Source organism: Lactuca serriola, chromosome 6, assembly GCF_051521515.1.
Source record: "Lactuca serriola cultivar US96UC23 chromosome 6, Lser_US96UC23_V15, whole genome shotgun sequence".
Lineage (NCBI taxonomy): Eukaryota > Viridiplantae > Streptophyta > Magnoliopsida > Asterales > Asteraceae > Lactuca > Lactuca serriola.
This window is the reverse complement of record NC_136413.1, coordinates 55,084,366-55,106,163: the sequence shown is the minus strand read 5'-3', so window position 1 is coordinate 55,106,163 and position 21,798 is coordinate 55,084,366. Positions and strand designations below refer to the sequence as shown.

The window sequence follows — 21,798 nt, the reverse complement described above, 5'->3', positions numbered from 1 at the left end:
CCTTCATCAAGTTCGGAGAAAAATGACCGGTTTGCCGTCATATGATTACTTGCCTTGTTTTCTAAATACCACACATCGCTATCTTGTGAGTCATATTGAGATGCGTATGGTATCACTTTTTCTTCATTTAAAAACACGGTCTCATGTAAAAATACGGTCTCATCATTGTCGTCGTGTTCGGTAAAATTACTTTCTTACAATTTTTGGATTCGGTCCGGACATTGAGATGCGAACTGGCCCGGTTTATTGCACCGATAACAAATAACTTTGGATTGATCCTTCTTTGTTTTATTCTTATTTAGGTTATAATTCGAATTGGATTGGTAACTTTGGGCTTTTGCGTATTGGACTTACCACCATGTAAGTTCTGATTCGTTTGTTTGGACTCACTTGCTCCATTAAACCCTTTCATTGTCCTTTTTTGTAACATCCCCATTTTCACGGCTAGAAAAGACCGATTTTGTTTATGCTTTATAAAAATCAGAGTACTTCTTTTCATAAACATGGTGCGGAATTTGTTCCCAGAAAAACATGATAAATACGTTATCAAAACATTTTCGAAGGAACGTATTTTATTTATTTTAAAACGTTTGGGATGTCATCGTCAATACAAAAACATAAGCATAAACAGAACTTACTAGTGATCTACATCTCTTTAATCTCTCAGTGTAATGTGACTTCATGACAACACCTGTGACATAAATAAACTGAGTGGGTCAGGTTGGGAAACCTGGTGAGTACATAGGGTTTTCAACCCACAATAATGTATTTATTATGTTCAAACAATCAAACAATCATCCCAATTACCCATCCTCATTATCTTCTTTACTCTTAAGGATTTACCCTAAGAATCAACCATTCCTCGTTCATACATTCCTAAGGATCATCCTAAGGAATCGGCACGAAGTCCATCGTCGCCGGGGTTTAGGCACTAAGTCTGCATAGTCGCCAGAATTTATACAACAGGCACTAAGTCTGCATAGTCGCCAGGGTTTTGGCACCAAGTCTGCATGATCACCAGGGTTTAGGCATCAAGTCTGCATGATCGCCAAGGTTTAGAGTACACCGAGTGAACACATCGTTCACAACACTTATAGGTTGCGAGCCTGCTAATGTTCCACTAGACTGTCTGGAATAGTCTGTGGTTGTCATCCATACTCTGCTGAATGACGGGGCCATCGTTTGGGAAAAGGCTTCTCACATCGTTCACCTCTCACCCTCACCTCGTGGTCTATAACACCTCTCAACTCATCGTCCAACTTATATTCCATCTATTACATCTACCCATGTTTTACCCCAACATTTTTGTAGATATAAAATACATATACAGTTTAAATCCTTTAAAACGTGTATAAAATCGTTCAACTAGCATAGACAGCAAGTACTCAGATAATACGCACACATAACACATAATTTATATAGAATACTTCATATCTATGTGTAAGATGAAAGGGACCATGCAATCACTTGAAAAGGTGGTGATTCCGAACTCAGACAGCGCTTCGCTTCTTAAAAAAAATAATTTCCTTCGACGAAGCCTAGTATTATTACAAGTCGAGTTTAGTCTATTATTTGCCGAGACTAATTAATAGTCTAGCTATTATTACTATTATATAAGCGTTAAATAACACTCAATATAACTCATAATGATAGCCCAAATAATTATTTTAAGGTCCTAAAAATGTTACTATAATTAAATAAAAGCTATATTAAATATAGTATAGGCGTAGCTAACTTACAGCGGGTTTTTATTAAAAACCGGGCTTCGCTGGAGTAGCGTTTCCGAGCCGAAAGCTTTTCTTCTCGGAGCCGTCGGGCGCTCCGGGGCTTTCTTCTCGTGCTAGGGAGGTTCCCTAGACTTGGGAGGGGTTTAGGGAGGCTAGAGAGAAGTTAGAGAGAGAAAGAAATGTTTATGGTGTGAAGAAATAATGAAGGGTTCACCCTTTATTTATAGGGATTTTATAGTAAAGTAGTCGCTAAGTTTCGTCTGTATCTTCCGCGTACGAGCTCCGTTTTCTACGATATTTATATCTACGCGTTGGTATTTACGAGGACTGCAACTTTCATTTAGACCTCGTCGGCTAATTCTCTTTCTATCTCAGATTTACAAAAACTGTATCGTATTTATCGCGCTCGAAGAGTAGCGACTAAGCTTCGTCCATATCTTTCGCATACGAGCTCCGTTTCCGACTTTATTTATATCCACGCGTTGGTACTTACGAGTAATACAACTTTTATTTAGACCCCGTTGGATAATTCTCATTCTATCTCGGATTTATAAAACTGTATCAAATTTATCGCGCTCGAAGAGTAGCGACTAAGCTTCGTCCATAACTTTCGCATACGAGCTCCATTTTTTACTGTCTTTTTATCGTTTAACTCCTATTAACGATATCTTCATTTCTCGTTTAGATTATTTTTGCTGAAAATCGACCGATCTAAAATTCGAATTTTCGGGTTGTGCACTACTATGCTAAATCTTAGAAAAATCATAACTTCCTCATACGAAGTCAGATTTGGGTGTTCTTTTTATGGACGCTCTCGGTTTAACATATTCTACCACTTTCGTTAAGATTTCTAAGTCTAAATCTTGCTCTATCGTAAATTCACTATTTACGCTTCCCGGTATCGTATCGGTTCCGTCGCGAAACTTCGACGGGTCATAACTTCTTCGTTATAACTCGGATTTCGGCCTTCTTTATATGTACAGAAACTTTGTAACATATACTACAACTTGGTTAAGATTATTCATTCTAAATAATATTTTGTCGAAAAGTCGTTTTCGACCCCTGTTATCTCTAAATTGACTAGCCCGGATCTACGGGCGTTACATTTTTCCTTTCGTTCCACCCTGAGAACCAGATGACTTCTTCACAAACAACACCTTTGATTGATCATTATCACCGACGTATTCCTCCTTGATTCGCTCCCCATACGTCTTGAACCTTCCAACCACATCCTCGAAGCCCGCCGTTTTTAGGTCTAAAACATGTTCCAACAAAGCCACTATGTGAATAAACTTCACTCTGGGTGATGATTTGAGAAACTTCTTCACAAGCTTAGTCTCAACAATTACTTCTCCTAGGGCTGCCAATTTTGAGGCTAATCTAGACAATTTTCCCGCAAAATTGTCAATTGATTCCGAGTCAGCCATCTTCAATCTGTCGAATTATGCCATCAGGGTTTGTAACCTAGCCTCCTTCACGCGGTCAGCACCCACGTGTCTTGCTTTGATTGTGTCCCACAGTACCTTTGAGGACTCCACATCTCCGATTTACATGATCAAAGTCTCCAGGATCGCCTGATACAACAACCCCATTGCCAGGTAATCTTTTTCTTCATTCTCCTTTGTTCCTGGATCAATCACAACCCAGGCTTTGTGGATTCAGAGAACCACCTTCATCCTCATATCCTACACAATGTAATTGGTGGGTGTAAGCATCGTACATTGCATGGAAGTTGTTCATACTTCCTTGATTCTCACTGGAGCAACTCCTCCTCCTCATTCTCCTTCCGACATGTTGACTGCCTTGTCACCATGTTAGTAATTCGATCTCAAATCCCTCTGTTCTTGGCTCTGATACCAATTAAACATTAACTATATGAATTGTGAAAACACGGATACTTAAACAAGCTCTTTGATTAACAGGAAAATAACTTAAAACCTTTGTGTTTCCAATATATTTTACCCTAACAGGGCTAGATTGTTTATATAGATAAATTGAATCAAATTGTACAATTTAAATTAGGAAACTAGCAAGGACCGACACTACAAGGAATTGGGGTATTTACCCACATATAAGTTAGCTACACATTTTATTGTGTAGGTAAATACCTACACATACTTTGTATATGTGTGGATAATTGTCAATAATCTTTATTTTGGATTTCAATCATATAATATGTGTAGATAATACTCTTTAGTGACACATTATTTTTAGAGGGAAATTTCCCTCCAAATATAGTGATTGATATTAGCTACACATCTTGCAAATTCTTTTAATGTGTTGGTAATTACCTACACATATATAAAATTAACTGTATATGTGGATAATATTTTAAGTTTTACCAACACATAATATTAACTTATTATAAATATGTAGCTAAATCTAATGAATAGTTGTAAATTAAAAAATGACATGGCAAATTCAGTATCTATACATATATAAGTTATGTGTAGGAAAATATAACAATTACTTACACATATTATTCATTGATACAATATGTAGGTAAAAGTATTTCAATTTTTTTATTAAATGACATGGGTTTTGAAAAATATAAATTAAATCATTTAAAAGCTAAAATATAAAATACTATATTTGTCTTGGCTAAAGAAAAATATGTATTTACATATAATGCTCGTTGATAAAATGTGAAAGTAAAAAGATTTCAATTTTTTAAATGAAAAACTCGACGTCAAAATGTAAAATCTTAAATCTAACATTTCAAAACAAAAATAAAACAAAGGATAATAATAAAAAAGAATAAGGGAAATAAATGGGATATCGATTAGAAGAGGGAAACAAATCACGCCCGACATTCACGGTTAGTTATGCGAATCGAGGATGCAATCCCTTCCGATATTCACGAGGTGATGAGGTTTATAGATGGAGACGATCGTTCAATTGACAGCGCATCAAAACCGTCTCCTACAATCCACGATGGCATGGGGAAGAGAATTATCAAAGACCGGTCAGGCATAAGGTGTTAAGTCTGGTCATGAACTGATTTCGATTTGAAGGAATCAGTCTCAGGTATTTTCAATTTCTTGTTTGGAATTGGGGGTTACGTGTTTTAGTTTATTTGATCGTACATCGTTTGATATAGTAATCTTCCTCCTCTTCTTTCATTTATCTATGTTATCGATTCATTACTCGGCCACATCAGAATCTTAGCTGTAGGAGCAATGTGGATGGCAGGAGGTTCAACCTATGTCAGCAATGGATAAACGGGGTAGTGATATATAAAAAGGGGGTGGGTTGTGTATATGGGAATACCATCATCTTTTTGATTATATAGTATATACACTATTATTATTTAGTTATCCCTCCATTTTATTTTCCAAAAAACAAGATTGTGTATGGTGTGGAATTTGGCATAACATTGAGACAATCTATACGTAAAAACGTCCAGACTCATGGAGAGTCCATCTGGTCATGGGTCTTCCCATTATTTTGTACAACCTGTTTTTTCCATCATTTTTATATTATGACTAAGTAGTTCACATGAACTGATGTCTAATAATTTTGATTTGTTATTGGCTCTTTGATATGGTTTTTTGTGATTGAACATGGCAAATTCTTTTTTATATATGTAAAATGAAAGCAGGGGGTTAAAGTTGGAGTCAACTTTAGTTTTATGAAGTTTTGGTGCCATTATGGAAACATAATGCATGTGTATGGATTGACTCCACAATTTATTGGTATTTTCTTTCTTTAAATAAAGATCTATTTTGTTATTGATTTTGCTTATTCTTTTGTCATTTTGTTGCAGATCTATGCTAAAGAAGACATAGATGTTGATCTCATGGTGGACATATACCATATTGGAACTCTTGAGATGAAATGAAATGAGAGAAAATTAGTAGTAGCACCATTTTCATGCAGGAAATTAGTCAAGTCGTCCTAGAAAACAAGTCTTTTTATAACAGGAGGTTGTTGTAGCCACAAGAAATAGATGTTTATTGGTTTCACATTTGTCCTCTAAGAGACTTGGTTTAGTTTTGTACAAACTTGAGATGAAAATACAATCTCAAAGCTGCTAGCATTGTTATTAAGATCTATTTGTTATTATTATTATCAATTTTATTACTTTTATTTTTGTGATATGTCGTTGTAAATAATAAAAATATGTATGTATTTTCCAACACATCAATATTTTTTCATTTTTTAATGCACATACCAAAATCGATACCTATACATCTATAAATTATGTCTACACATAAAATTACCTTTATCCACACATATTTTATGATATGTGTCACCAACACTTTGTAGGGACATGCCACGTAACTTGACATGTCATCCATGTAGTCTCCACGTCACTGTCCAGGTCATTAACTATGTCATCTGCCACGTAATTGGCCACCTAAACATATTTTATTACTTTTACCAACACATACTTACTAGTTTTAGCCACACATGTATTTGTAGGTATAGCTTTCTTTATACCTACACATAACCGATGTGTGGGTAATGATCTATATCTACAGTCATGAGCCAACACATAGTGACACTTAATTTATGTGTAGGTAAATACAACTGCCAACATATTACAGGGTTTTACCTACACATAACATGTGTGGGTAAACACCCAAATTTCTTGTAGTGCGACTTGCCAAATACTAGGTTGCTTGTTCTCCAAGATTTTTGGTATCCACAACTTAGGATTCCAACAACCATTAAAACTTCTATACCTTTGGTCTTTGTGGTTTCAGTAACTTGTATGTCTAATTTTTTTGGCCAACGTCTTCCAAATGAAGTTAGAGTATCACACATGGCCTCCTTGGCTTACGTGGCTTTCCACATCAAATCACACTAACTCATCAAACTAATAAACATGTGCCTAAATATTATGTATATGGCCTCTATGGTTCCCTAAAATTGGGATAGTGGTTCTACGAATTTTTAAGTATTTTTTTAGTTTTTTTTTCTTGTAACTATTTGCAATTGATTAATTTTTATGAATATTTGTACAAATTTATATGTATTAATTTTTCAAAAAAAATCACAACATTTTAATGCGAACTACAATTACAACGAAAGTACATTACCATTTCAAGTAAACTACAATTACAATGAAAATACATTACCATTGCATGCAAATTATCAACAACCAATTCATGCAAACTACAATTACAACAAAAGTGTATTACCATTTCATGCAAACTACAACTACCATTATCAAACCAACAAAAAAAGACATTACAATTTCATTCAAACAACAAATACCAACTAATCCATAACATTTAGAGTAAAATTTAACAAAATACCAACACAACCAAAAACAACACAACCCAGAGAAAACATAATCTCAACAATATAGGACTCACGATCTATTTTTTCATACCTTGAGATGACAAAATCAATAAACATTTTAATTTTATTGTCACCCTTGTTTTCTTTGTGAAGATAACCCAATCCTCTTGTCATTTTTGTACTTGAAGGAATATGTTGCAAATTCTGAATCATTTTGGTTATTGTTTTTTCATATAAAGTATGATACAATTTGTCAACACGGGGGTTGACTTTCTTTCTTAGACCATCCGTTATACCCACCACATACCACATATGTGGTGGGTGCCACATCAGCACCACATTCCACTACCACTAACATGGGATACCTACCACTAACACACCACTCCACATCATTATTTTTATTTTTTTTAATTCAAAAATACAATAAAATTACTTTTTTTTTAATTCAAAAATTACAATAAAATTACATTTTTTATAATTAAAAAGCATTCATTTTTTTAAAACTATTTTTTCATTAATTATAAAAATAAAATAACAACTTTAAACTACATTACTTAGTTAATCTAGAAAAAAAAACATTACATTAATAAGAAAACGAACAAACGTACATATAAAAATCATAATCGTCGTTCATGCTATGTTGGTACAAATGTTCCGCGACATCTTCTCGAAGATTGAAACACGTTTCACTGTTATGAATTTCAACAACTCACTCTAAAAAAGCATTTGTTCCGGGTACGAACTCCTTAAAAATTTGGTGGTTGTCGAGGCCAACAAAAATAATAATCCTATATATTACACACTAAAATAGTGTATAGTGGTAAAGGGGTCGAATCCTCGGAGATTGGTTCAATTTATAACTCTATGAAAAATCTCTTTGTAAAAATACTTGTAAAATAACAATAAAAATAAAATGGGGGGTTTTGGTGTTTTGAAATACTCGAAACAAACTAGAATTAACTATGATTTAAATAGACAATTTCAACAAAAATAAGGGTTTGGTGTAAAATCAATAAGGGAGAGCTGGTTGACTTAAAGTTTTCTCACTTTGACTTTTGATGAACATATCATTAGAATCCAATGGTGCAATACTTTGATTTAAATCCTTAATTTGGCTATAGTAATCCAAGGAGCTTGAGATTACCTAGACTTTTCTTAATTGTTGAAATGGCTAGAGAAGCTCATAACAATTTCCTTAGTTAAAGTCACTAATTCCAAATAGCATGTAATTAGTGAAAGTCAACTAGCATTAAGAACCAAAAAGTCACCAAATCGAAAAGGGGTCAAATGCTTTCACCTCCATGTTGGAGGAAATGTTTTTAAGATTGTGTGAAGCAAAAACAACACAAAAATCATTTGTTGCTTGCTAATTTGAGGATCCTTTACTTAATCAAGAAATTAGCCAACTAATCACCACAAACACATTTAAACTCATGAATAAAAACATACTAGTAGTGATAATATGATAAAACACAAAACATTTCCATAAAGATTTAAGAACAAGTTCATGGATTCTTCAACATTCAACAAAAGTTCAAAGGATTCAACAAAAAGTCAACCAAGATTAGTTTAGCCAAGCATGACTAAACTCAAAGAAACAAAGTTAGAGAAGATTGTACCAAACATTAAGCAAGAATCAAGAGGTAAAAAGATGATGTTCTTGAGGTGTTCTTGGCCTTCAAAAGTTTTCAAAACTCCAGAGAGAATCTCCAAAAATCGGATGTCCAAGAGTCTCCAAAAGATAGGCACCAACCTTCCCTATATAGCTTAAAACATGAATTCCCGGAAATGCCCCTGCAGGGCCTTGCGCGACTCGCGTGCTGTTGCGCGGGTGGGTTGCGCGGGTGGTGCCTGGCATGGGTTTCTTTGAGTTTTTGGGCCTCCAAAGCATATCCCACTAGCCCAGATCGAGTCCAATCACCTCCTAGCCCATTGTCTTCAAGTTTTTCTTCATTTTAAGCCCAATTTGACCTCTCCAAATCCTCCAAAGCTCGTGCACTCGCCCGATTAACAATCTACGCACGCTTGAATAAACTCCCGCATCTTGCAAGTTTAAAGTTTATTTCTCTCCAAGCCTTCAAATAATCATCAAGCTCGCTCCATGCATCATCTCCACAATCACCAAGCCTAACATCCTTTTTGTCTACCAAATCTCATCGCTTCCCATACGTCTCGAACACTCCCGCTCCGCTAGACCCGAAAACCTGCAATTATGCTCACAAGATTCAAAAGTACCCGAAATAGTCATAAAATAACAAAAAGGAAAATATGCATGGAAATTATCTAAATTATGAATGAAATATGCTAAAATAAACTATAAAAAGAAGTAAACAAAACTAACTATCAGAACTCCTCAATTGGAACGACAACGTCGTTCGGATCATACGTGCAAATCGCTCGACCTTCATCTTCAATAATCATATTATGCATTATAATACATGCTAGGACCATTCGTTTAATTATTTCTTTATCCCAGAGTTGTGTAGCATATTTCACTACATGTCGTGTTTGCTTAAGGACTCCAAATGCCCTCTCGATATCCTTTCTCGCCGATTCCTGTTTTTTTGTAAAAAATTTTGCTTTTTCACTTCGAGGAACCGAGTATGCCTTCATCAATGTAGAATAATCCGGGTATATCCCATCACCGGTAGTAACCGTATTTGTACGCGTGCCCGTTTACCGTGAACGTCATATCAGGTGCTTTGCCGGTCCAAACATAGTTGAAAAGTGGAGACTGACCAAGAACATTAAGGTCGTTGTTAGACACCGCTACTCCAAAAAAGGCATGCCATATCCACAAATCTTGAGATGCAACAGCTTCTAGGATGATAGTTGGTTCACCTATATCTCCTCGAGTGAACTGACCACGCCATGCAGTTGGACATTTTTCCCAAGCTACATGCGTACAAACTAGACTGCCAAGCATACCAGGAAATCCATGCCTCTCTTCATGAGCCGAATATAATCTCTCAATATCATGTTGAGTAGGTTTACGCAAATATTCTTCGTGAAAAACCTCATAAACACATGCAGAAAACCAATCTACACATTCAACTGCGGTCCTCTCGGATACTTTCAAGTATTCGTCAGATGCGTCAAATGCTATACCGTATCCCAAATACCTAAGAGCAGCCGCACATTTTTGTATACTACTAAAACCCATTCTTCCTCTAGCGTCGGGTTTTTGTTTGAAAAAATCATAACGAGATTCTAAAGCATTACTAATACGTAAAAATATAGCCTTATTCAGACGGAAACGACGTTCGAACGAGTCGTCATTATAAAGACAATTATCGCCTTATCAGCCGATCACGATTGACGACCGCCCTTGTATGCGCTGGATCGAACTTTCTTCGGCGTGAACGTGTTGCACAACATTGAAGAATGTCTCGACGAATTCTATGTCGTCATCCGAGTCAAAACTTTTTAAAAATTCCATATGTATTGTGGGATCCATGTGTATGTATTTTGTGGTTTAGAGAATAGAATGGGGTGTAATAGAATGTGTATGTATGTGTATGTGTTTTGGTAATAGAAGTTTATTTATAATTAGTGAATTGAGTTTGAAAAAAAAAAATGACCAAAATAGCCGTTCAACGGCCAAAAACCAAACAACCAATCAAATGCCTCATTTGAATCCGTTGTCCCGAGCACGAGTCACCACGAAAACGAGCCACCACGAAACAACGGGATGGTGTGCACGTCCGTTGTTCGTGACCAGCTCGACCACGAACCCATTCGTTATATGTATACCGTTTGGCCTTATCTTTGAATCTCGTTTCCATGCAACGCAAGCTGTGTGTTGTACTCTTCGGCAATCATGTTTGGGGTATTGTTGTTGAAGGTCTCCAAATGATTAATAAAAGTTGTATCAATTCTAAAAATTAATAAAAGTTATATGAAATATATATTGCCTCTAACCATGACTATTTGCCTCTAATCACGACCCTTTTCCCCTGCCTTAGCTATGTCTAACCTATCTTTCTAACCAAGAAGGCACCGAAGAGTCTAATCACCACCAAAGGTCATATCGTTATTAATGCAATAAAGAACCAAGTTGGTATTAACTAATCTATATAATCAAACAAACAAAAGGTTAATTTCACTAGAAGTTCCAAAAATAATTAACCCATTGCTATCATCTTCGTCAACAACAAATGGAAAACATGTTGCACTTCACTGAATGTCTTATGTTAGCATTCAAACATGATTAGGACTGTTCACTATTCGGATAAAACCGAAGTATCCAACTGAACAATTTGGATTGGACTATTTGGTTCGGATATTCGGATTTTTGGATTGGTTTTCAACAAAACCGAATTATTATTTTGAATTTCGGATTGGTTTTGATTTATAAAATAAGAACCGAATAGTCCAAAAAAACCGAATAAACATTTATTTTATATATATATATATATATATATATATATATATATATATAGTTTTTTATTAATTTTGTAATTTATTTTTTCAAATAGGAACGTTTCACCCGATAAAAAAACATTAATATGCATTTTCACTCAAAAGTTTTCTATCTATAAAATATTTATCTATAATATATATTCTTATTAGTTGTTTATAAATTTCAAATCACAACTAAGTAATTTGTTTTTGCTTCTTGTGTAAAGTTTAGTAATATTATAATAATTTGTCGTCTTAAAATGTTTCGATTTTTGAAAACCGAATTATAAAAACCGATCCAACCGAATTGTAATTGGATCGGGTCGGATTGGATTTAAATTTAGTTTGGACTATTCGGATCCATGTTTTGAAAACTGAAATCAATTTGGATTCATTTGTTTGGATCGGATCAAACCGATCCATCCAAACGAACACCCCTAAACATGATATGTGGTGGAAGGACAAATTGAAAAATAATAACATATTTGGATATGATGATAAAAGTCTTAGTAGGGTGTCAAATAAGCATGCAAGTGAGGGATCAATTAATTGTATCTCGCGGATCATAGCACAAGGGTATCTCAGTCAATTCATCGATAATGATCTGTAGATCATTGTTGAGTCGGTGAATCTGGTGGAGGTTAGTGATGAACGATTGGAGAGAGGGAAGGAGATGCAACGTAGCTTAGAAGAATGATGAAATTTTAGGGTTCATAGTAGTTTTTCTAGTGGAGTTTTGTAGATGTATAGTTAATTGATATTCTTTTATTAGTATATTTCACTTGATGACGACGTTTGCCTCAATAAATAGCCTAATTAAACACATTTAACAAAATATGGAGAACGTATTTGAAAATATAAATAACATTAAATAAGTAGATATAAAACCAAACAAATCCAAAATGTTAGACAATCAAAACATAACTTGAAAAATATAGATACATCTTAGTGAGCACATGACCTTTAAAATACATAATCAAAAGATTGGTTCTTTTTTTTTTTTTGTATTTGTATAAACAATTTTTCACATATAACACAAGAAAAAAAATCTTGTTAAACCTTGAGCTTTAAAGACACATACACTTTTAACAACCCATGAATTGCTTCAAGATCTACAATCATCTCATTCCCATGTTTACATCTTAGATTTACTCGAACAAAAAGATTTACTCAAACAAATCCACAAAAAAAGAAAACCAAAATGAACCTAAAAAGTCACAAACTTTTTCTTTTACATATTTGCTTATTCAGCTGCAAGAAATGGAATCACCATAGTCATAAAAGTCTCATATGAAAGGGTGGCTGAACCCGTGTATCGTGTATCCTTCTCCTTAAACTTCTCTGTCAAACCCTGCAAAAAAAGAATTAACATTTATTAAATATGACCATTTTGCCCTTTGTGATATTGTCTAATTCCACAAAGCAGCCTAATTCCTGATTATTTTATTAAGGAAAACAAGAACAAGATGCTCACCTTCACAATCATTCCACACCTGAAATTGATAAATGAGTAGATAATAAGTAAAAGTTGGAGCTTTGAATGTTGAAAATGGAAAAGGTGAATTTACGGAAATAGCCTTACTCGACAAAACTGTCAAAGGAAAGATCGGGTCTCCTCCCACTTTGGTCATCATATTTTGCGATCAAGAGTTGAAGAACAGTCGGTGGAATTGCATATCCGAGACTGTAAAGAGCATCTCTTAATTCTGCTGCATCAATCTTTCCACTTCTGTCCCTATCAAATCTTTCAAAGATAGCCTAATGTGTACGAAAGAAACAAGAAATTAGGGAAAAGGAATGGAATCGGCAAATCTACAATGAGGGAATGGAATTGGCAATACAGGAATGGAATTGAAGACTCACCCGCCATTGCCCAAGACAATTCCATAACTCGGAAAACTCTTTAGGACCTGAGAAACAAGAAACGGAACATGCATAATGAGAAAATGAACATCAAGGCAAACAATGATCGAATCCAAAACATGAACATTAGAATACATAAACAGATTGAGTTCATGTTCATTGAATCATTGGTTAGGAATTGGGGAAAATTTTGACCTAATCAGCTCCCAACAGTTTATCTAAACGCTTGAATTTGAAATACGATCGATAGATTTAATCAAATCAAGGGAAAAACATATACAAACCAATTCGGTGAGGATCAGCGGGATTCCCAAATTGGAAAATGAGCAGGCGGATAGTCCGAAGGCTAAACTGCTGGTACCCAGAAGATAAAGCCCGCTGCAATTCTTTGGCATCTATAAACCCGCTCCGATCTGAATCCACCATCTGAAAGTTCCGGATAATTTCCGGGTGAGTACCTGGTGGAAACGATGGCGTCGGTGGCGCGTATCCATATTGCGAACCATACCCACCAGCACTAGTCGGGTTCTGCGGCTGCCCGTAATTGTAATTGTAATTAGATTGTTGAGATTGGGGTGGACGTTGGTAGGGGTAACCGACGCCGGGTTGTGATTGGTTTTCCGGCACCGGCGGTGCAGAAGGGGAGGTGGTGTTGCCTGTAGAGTAATGGGAGTAGGACATGTTTCTGAATTTTTAGATTGGGGATTCTGGGGTTTGTAAATTGTATGTATTATAAGATCGATTGAAGAAATTGATGGCGGTTTTTGAAGAAATTGGGAGGATGGTGAGGAAAAGTTACGCGTAACAGCACTCGCTATGGATCCTTCTGCGACACATCGCCTTGCTTAACGCTATCCATTTACAGGTCCAGATAAATTCGAGCATCATCGGAGAACCGATATTTACCTTCAAAATTGCAAAGGTCAACTTGACCAATATTCAAAGTTCAAAAGTCAAAACATTTTATTTTTTTAATCTCCTCATACAATATAATTTTTTGATTATATAATAAAGTTTCGTACTATATAATTTTCGGTTCCTATTTTCCATCAAATTCGGTTTCCGACCGGTTCCAGCCGGGTTGATTCCTTTGTTCATCCCTAATGTATATTATGTGCATTAAAGACCTGTATCATTGCAGATGGTCATGTCATCTGTGGTTTCGTTCTTTATTTTAATTTCCAGACAAAGTTCATACACATAACTTTTAAATTTCGGTATATATGATAAACAAAAATAATATATATTATTACTTAAAACATTGTTTTGCGGAACGTCTTCTTCAGCCATCATAAAGAGAATTTTTGTATCATTTGTAACACCCGGTTTTAGTGATGTTCTAATTTTGAGACGTCGGGCCAGAATTTTATCAAGTGATGGTGTTGGGCTTCAAAGTAATAGGGTTTAAGACCTTTTCGGATGTTGGCAATGTTGGATTAAGTGATTAAGACCCTCAATTTGTGCCTTGAAGCAAAGGGTAAAATTGGAAAGGTGATATTTCGGGTTTAGTGCATTAATTAAGGATTTTAGTTAGATACGTTTTTAGTCAAAAGTAATTAGATAAGATTGTGGGGCTCTTCAATACCTTTATGTGCATATAAAAAACGCTGAAAACGGAGTTGAAACGAATAAGTTATGGATGTTTGAAGTTGAATTAGAAGTAGGGGGTTTTGCCCTACGCAGGGCGTAAGCAAGCTACGCATGGCGTAGATGCTGAAATTAGACAGTGGTTTAAATAAGCTACGCATGGCGTAAATTAAGCTATGCATGGCGTAACTACTGCTAACCAAAAACCCTAACCCTAAGGTTTAGGGCCCTATTTAAGGACTTTCTGACCATCGATGCTCTCCAAATCAACTCTACATCAATCTCATGTGGTTGGTTTAAATAGTTTTCTAGCCCAATTTGGTGGCAACAACTGTTCTTCATCAGGTTTGTAGATAATATCAGGTAAATAGTACATTGAAGGTGAGAATGATAGTTATAAACTTTTTATCAGTTTTTTCTTTAATCTTTATGTGAAATAGTGGTGTAAATTATTATATTAAACTATTAAAAAAATGTCATATGTATGTTTATAGATAATGCTACTTATATTAATAACAATGCATTTGTTACTGTAGGAAATATACCCTAATAAATGAAAATATTTTTGCCACTTATCATTTCTTCAAGATTTTTGTCACATGTCATTATGTAAGATTTTTGAATTATATAAATTTCACATGTTATTATGTGGTATTTTCATTTTTTGTTACTAAAAAGTTAACCAGTTCAACTAATTAACAGCTTTATTATTATATATGTAAAATATTTATTATATTAAATGTATAGATCAACAATATAATTAATGAAACATTTAGTATATAAAGTAATATATTTTTCTCCATAAAATGAATATAATAATAAATAGTTTGTTTTTTTTACCACTAGAAACATTTATTATAACTTTTTTGTTACACAATTAAAATAATAAAATATTATAAAACAATATTGTCAAAATTGAGATATAATAAAATATATTATGTTTAAACCTTGAAATGAAATAGGCATTAAAAATATTTAATGTTTACACTTTGATATAAAACTTTTAATTATAATAAACTTGTGTAATACACGGACACCTAGTTAAAATATTATTCTACCGTCGTTAACAAATCTATATTTTTAGACGACAATAATAATTATAAATTGTAAGGAATAATTAATGTTGACAAAATATATATTTATATTGCGACCCTTTTATAATATATAAAACAAATTGTTATGTCTTTCAAACAAAATAAGGATCAAGATTTGACTATCAATTATTCAAATATCATTTATATAATGATATTCCACATAACTTAAAGGTATGAAATGAATATTTATATACAAAAAAAAAATGGAACTTAAATCAGTAATTAAAGGTTATACATTCTTTTTAAAAGACCAAGATAAAGAAAAATATCATGGATAGATTTTGGGATTTATAAACCATCTCACTTTTTCGAGGTGTTTTTATTATTATTATTATTATGTATTCATGTTTTCTAAATCAAAAAGTAGTTTTATAAATTAGAGCTTTTTTCTAATTTTATGTTTTCATGTTTCCCAAATCAAAAAAGTAATTTTATAAATTAGTTCTTCAAAAAAAAAAAACTCTTCAAACTAACATTTCAACAAGCTTATTGAATTCTTTTTTAAAATTATTTTAAATATATCATTAATTAGTTATAAAAATAGAACTTCATCTTATACATATCATTTTACATACTTCACATAGTCTATCAACTATTTATAAGTAATCTGTAAAACATAATCTTATACATACTTAGGTACTTTCAACTAGCTCAATAATGGTTGTGTCTAGAGATGATGTAGGGATAAGGATACACACCATGGGACCTATATCGACATCATCCAAGTCAAACGACATTTCTGACTTTATCCTCATGAGTCGTGACATTGTCAAAGTAGTACAAAAATAGAATATCCCTCCGCAACATTTGTCCACATAACTAAAATAAGCAGCAGCCCAGCCTCCATTCATTTCCCCATATTTTTAATAATAACAATACACTTGGAAAATCATCATAAACTTAGCATACGCAATTACTAATCTTCAATCAAAATTCAAACAATACTCTAAAACCCTCTTTTTCCTAACTTTTTTCCAAATTTGCAATATTAAAATAAACCCAATCCATGTGTATAATTCTGATTCTGTAAAATGACTAAAAAATCCATACCCTTATTACACAAAACAAACGTCCCTCCAAAAATGAATTTTCAAATATCTACATATTTCTTTTTGTATCTATTTGATATATTCAAGAACACTCTGACTAATCTCTTCAAGAAACGAAACAAACCCCATAACACTAGAAAACCCACTTCCATCAACATCCTGTTCTTCAATCAAATAATTCTCAAACACACTCGCATCCTCTTGTCCCCCTCTTATAAACACCAACCTAGGCGTCACACTTCTCTCTTGCTTCACTTTATTTATCTCCCTCCTCAACAAACCTAAAAACAATTTTTTTTTTTTTTTATATTTATTTATTTTAAGAAAAAAAAAAAAAAAAAAAAACAAGACTTACAGTCGTGGGGTGGAGGATAAGGTAAGGTGGGGTCCGCTGTAGAGGAGTAAAAAACAATAAGAGTAGTAAAAGCATCAAGAAAGAAAATCGGGCTTTCACTTGTTAGCAAAGCGGCTCGGCTCAATGAGTGGCGTGGGTAAGCTAATTTATCGGGAGTCGCGTATGACGTCAGCAATGGATATATCGCTCGGTGTAAACTACTCGCTTCTAGCCCACTACATCAAAATTACATAAATATTAGGTTTGACTATTTGATTTTGACTTTGACTTTTACTTTGACTTCACGTACCTAAACAAGCATTGAAGATAAATGCGATAATCGGGATGAATCCCTTCTTCATGAAACCTCAAAAGAGGGTTTCTCAACAAAGCAAAAACCAATCGAGGCAAAGCTTGTAATTGTGGACATTGAGAAAAGGTAACATCGATGAGGGACCCACTTGAGCTTCCATACTCAGTAACACCACTTTTAATCACTTCGTTATATTGAGCTGTAAGGATCACAAGCCAATCATGTAACAGCATTCGCCCTTCTCTAACTCCTTCACTTGCTGACGCCAGTATGACCTGGCATTGACACATGACACGCCACGTCAGCACCAATCAAAATGACCTTTACTATTTGATTAAATTACCTTGTGAACAAGAATTGAGAGAACGACTTCAGGGTCAACGCTATCGTATAATTCATTGAAGTTATGAGCGACACCAAATTGCATGGTTCGGATTCTGAGGCGTCGTTTGAGGGTATATTTGGAATTTGTTTCTGTAGGGGGGACGATTACTGTGTATTGAAAAGCTAACTGTAGCATAGGAAGCTCTGCAGTGTGTCTGGAAGGTAATAAGATTAGGGAAATTGCGAAATTGGAATATGAATTTTTTTTATTTTTTTTTTATACCTTGAAAACCCGTAGTTATTTGCAAAGTCGAAGTCGTATGCATATGTGGCATAAGAATCGCAGCAAATAACATGTTGAACATTTTCATATTGTGGATCAGGGAAGAAATGTCCATACTGGAAGAAAATAACAACGATTCAATGGTTTTCTTGAAATTAATCCAAAGAAAAATGATAATGATAATAACTCACAGAATTCCCATGTTTGAATTCAGTTGATGTTCTTAATCGCATGATACAATTGAATGCATATGGGCGAGTTAACATTCGATACCTTCAAAAAGAAAAAAGATTATTAAAAAATTTAATAACCTTAAACTTTTAAAAGATTATTTAAAGCTTATTTTTTGGTTACTTACATGTCTTGAGGAAGTGTTGAGTCATCAGTATTTGGGTATAAAAACAATGAGCCTCCACTATCAATACTAAGAAATTTTAAAGATGCTAAATCTGTATACTCATTTGTGACAGCAAGTATGTCTATGCATACGCCTGCTTGAACAGCAACAGCAGCCTGTAATATATAAATTCGTAAGGGTAAAATGGTAAACTGAAGGAAAAAGCGACATACTTTACTCTTATTTACCAATATAGGTGATGTAAGTTTGTAATAAAGTAATAAATAATAGTAAAATAAGATTAAGTTAGATTAGTACCAAATCTTTGTAAAATGGTGTTTGTTCAGGGAGTAATGCCAGCTCAGCATCCTCTCCTTTACTAGCATATTGTTCACCATATCTTCTTGTGTCAAGTTGACCAGGTCCATAATCAGGAGGTCCAGATAAAAAAGCAAATATTCTAGCTGAAAATATAATTTTGGAATTAAGAAACTCAAAATCATTAAATGAAAAATGAGAAGGGTTAAAGCAATAAACCTAATGCAAAAGTGTTGCCATGTTCAGATCCAAGGTATGAGATGAGTGTTTCCATTGCTAAACCAAAGCCTCGACCTCCAAGCAAGATTCTATCCAATCCTTGTCCGCCACCTGTACTATCCCATGATGATGTTGGCCTTAAAGTTTCGAGTGCAGATGCAATACGATCTTTACAAGTTTCCACCTGTAGAAAAGATGAAAGGGTATTCAAGGTTTTTCATTTCTTGGCATGATTGGATATGAGATTATGAGGGTGAGGGTTAAATTTGTCATTGAACTTACTGGAGCCAAGAATGAAAACAATGGCATGGCATCTTCAAGCTCAATTGGTAGGGTTCCATCAGAGTCTGCGGGTAAAAAGACATTTTTGACCACAGGGATAGGGCCTTGTACATCGTATAGACCCAATTTGTGGCTGAATGTAGCAAGCCCAAAAAGTGAACCAGGAGCAAGAGCTGTAATTTGAAGAATATTTTACAATCAAAAACTCATTGGAGAAGATATGGATTATGAGTCTGGATGATTGTAATGGGAATACCGAATACCAACCTTCTAAAGCTGCTAACAATGCACTTTTTGTAAGTTCTAAGAACTCGTCTGATGCTGAAAAAAGTAAGTGAATGTTGATTAAGTTCATGTAGAAGTGTCATGTCGAAAAGAAAGATGATGCATAATGTTTCAGCAACCATAATCTGTAGGAGAAGTAATAAAAAGAAGAATCTTACAAGCCAAATCAATAGCAGCAACATAAACAGGCCGTGCTTGCATATCCTCCTCCTCTGAAGCTTCCACTGCAGCATAGAAAGAGATGAGTATAAGCTTATGAATATCAAAATCTACAATTAGAAAAATTGGAACTTCAAAACCTATAAATCAAATGATTTCCAGTGTAAGGAATAGCCAATTTTGTACTAGGCTACATTTGCATTGACAAGGAAGAAAAACTGAATAAAACCTACAACAATGCCAATTCTCCATTTCTATAAGATTGGATTTTCGAGCAAGCTTTTTGAGGTCTGGAATCTTGACTGAAGCTCAATCAACAAACTTTTAACAGGATTTCTCAATCCCTAGTCCCCAACTCATAACTAAATTGAACAATGCATAAGGTAATTGAACATGTATTAATGTATTTAATGTTTGTAGAGAGAGAGAATGTGGAGATTACGAGGCATTTCGAGGTCGATGAAGGAAGACATGTTCTCGGGGGCAGATTCAGGGCGAGAGTAACGAGAAATTGTTTCAGATGAGAGGCCATTTAGGGTTCCACAGAGGGAGCAAGTCCACGCCCACTGATCTTGGTCACAGTATGTGTTGTAGTACGCCCAACAATTCTCGCATCTAGGGATCAAATCTCCGCCCGATCCATACACAGGCGAGTTACCGTTCTCGTCCTTGGAGGCGAACGGCGTCACCGTCACTCCCCACGGCACACCCGACGAATCCTGCGCGTCCGGGTCCGACGGAAACCGTATCACCGTCGCACGCACCGCCATTATTAGTAAAAATCTTTTTGGGAGTTTTTTTGTATTTTTCCGATCGGGGCGGAGAAGATGGCGGGTGCGTATGATTGCGGAGGGGTGTCTGTATCTCCGGCGCTTGTTAGCAGTTTCATGTGTTTGACATTCCACGTACCATCAGCAAATCATTTTGTGCCACGTAAGATTTCCATTGACTACGCTGTGTAGCATGGGTCGGGTAGGCAGAAACGGTTTTCAGATTTTGACATATATAAAAAAAAAGAGTAAATTACAGAAATAGTTCCTGTGGTCTAGTCAAATTCACACTTTTAGTCCAAACTTCGAAAAGTTGATAGGTTAAGTCTCTATGGTTTCCAATTATTGCAGTTTTGGTCCTTCCATCTAACTCTGATAGTAAACTTCCGTTAAAAACATTTAAAATGACTAACATACCCCTCATTCTATTTTTTTTAATTTGTTTTTATTTATTTGTTGATTATAATTTATTAAGTTAAATCGGTCCGCCATGTCCTCACCCCCTCTCACCTGTATGTTCATTGGCTCCAACGATGGTGTTTTTGAGGATGGTCATCTTCTCCAGCAAGCCATAGCCGACAGGTGATTTTGTAGTTTTACAGCAACTGATGAGTAAAAAAGCATAAATTAGAAATCTAAAACCGAAATCGAATGATATTAGAACCTAAATTCGTAACCCAAATGAAAAGAAACCCAAACAAAATGAAACTAAAAACTGAAAACCAAATCTCAAGTACTAAAACCAGTCACACTTAAATCATCATATCGAGACTCAGATACCAATCAAAGAACAATAGTGACGATTTTTTTAAAGGACTAGATGCTTGGAGACTTATATCCAAACCATACCCTTGTTTATGTGTTTCCACCATTGAATCATTGCAAAAGAAGATGATGAATTCAAAATCATAGTACAAGGACGCAATTTTGTAATTAGAAGACCTAATTTTTTCACAAGAGATGAGTTGCAAATTCAAAATTAGGGCATTAAAGGACTCAAGTATTGTTCCATTGCACCATCATCCAACACTTATTGTCCCTGCCAACCCCTATGACGATCTTCGATCTTAATCAACCGTACCCATCAACCTTCGTCTCTTTACCCCTCCCCCTAATCTCTAGAAGCCAAATGTCTGTGACGATCTCAGTGACAATATCAATGACGATCTTAGTTCATATAGCACATATCGGCAAGAAAATTGT

General features: G+C 34.8%; 3 protein-coding genes across 3 annotated transcripts; all 3 read right to left on the bottom strand.

Annotated features, from left to right (window-relative positions):
- Positions 1-9,618: 9,618 nt before the first annotated feature.
- LOC145059770 (uncharacterized) lies at positions 9,619-10,140 on the bottom strand. The gene has a single exon (XM_079007558.1). It carries the CDS (start codon positions 10,138-10,140, stop codon positions 9,619-9,621), a length of 522 nt encoding a protein of 173 aa, XP_078863684.1.
- A 2,321-nt stretch (positions 10,141-12,461) lies between these two features.
- LOC145058471 (Calcium-binding EF-hand family protein) lies at positions 12,462-14,128 on the bottom strand. The gene is made up of 5 exons (XM_079006370.1): positions 13,526-14,128; positions 13,242-13,288; positions 12,961-13,136; positions 12,853-12,871; positions 12,462-12,729 (listed from the first exon to the last, which is right to left on the bottom strand). Exons 1-5 carry the CDS (start codon positions 13,920-13,922, stop codon positions 12,622-12,624), a joined length of 747 nt encoding a protein of 248 aa, XP_078862496.1. The 5' UTR covers positions 13,923-14,128; the 3' UTR covers positions 12,462-12,621.
- Positions 14,129-16,910: 2,782 nt separating this feature from the next.
- On the bottom strand, positions 16,911-20,713 carry LOC145058470 (sec23/sec24 transport family protein). Its single transcript, XM_079006369.1, has 13 exons — positions 20,268-20,713; positions 19,825-19,890; positions 19,649-19,702; positions 19,382-19,554; positions 19,100-19,283; positions 18,881-19,026; positions 18,584-18,738; positions 18,417-18,498; positions 18,226-18,341; positions 17,962-18,157; positions 17,616-17,893; positions 17,327-17,541; positions 16,911-17,252 (listed from the first exon to the last, which is right to left on the bottom strand). The coding sequence occupies exons 1-13, from the start codon at positions 20,593-20,595 to the stop codon at positions 17,041-17,043; spliced, it is 2,205 nt and encodes a 734-aa protein (XP_078862495.1). The 5' UTR covers positions 20,596-20,713; the 3' UTR covers positions 16,911-17,040.
- Positions 20,714-21,798: the final 1,085 nt, after the last annotated feature.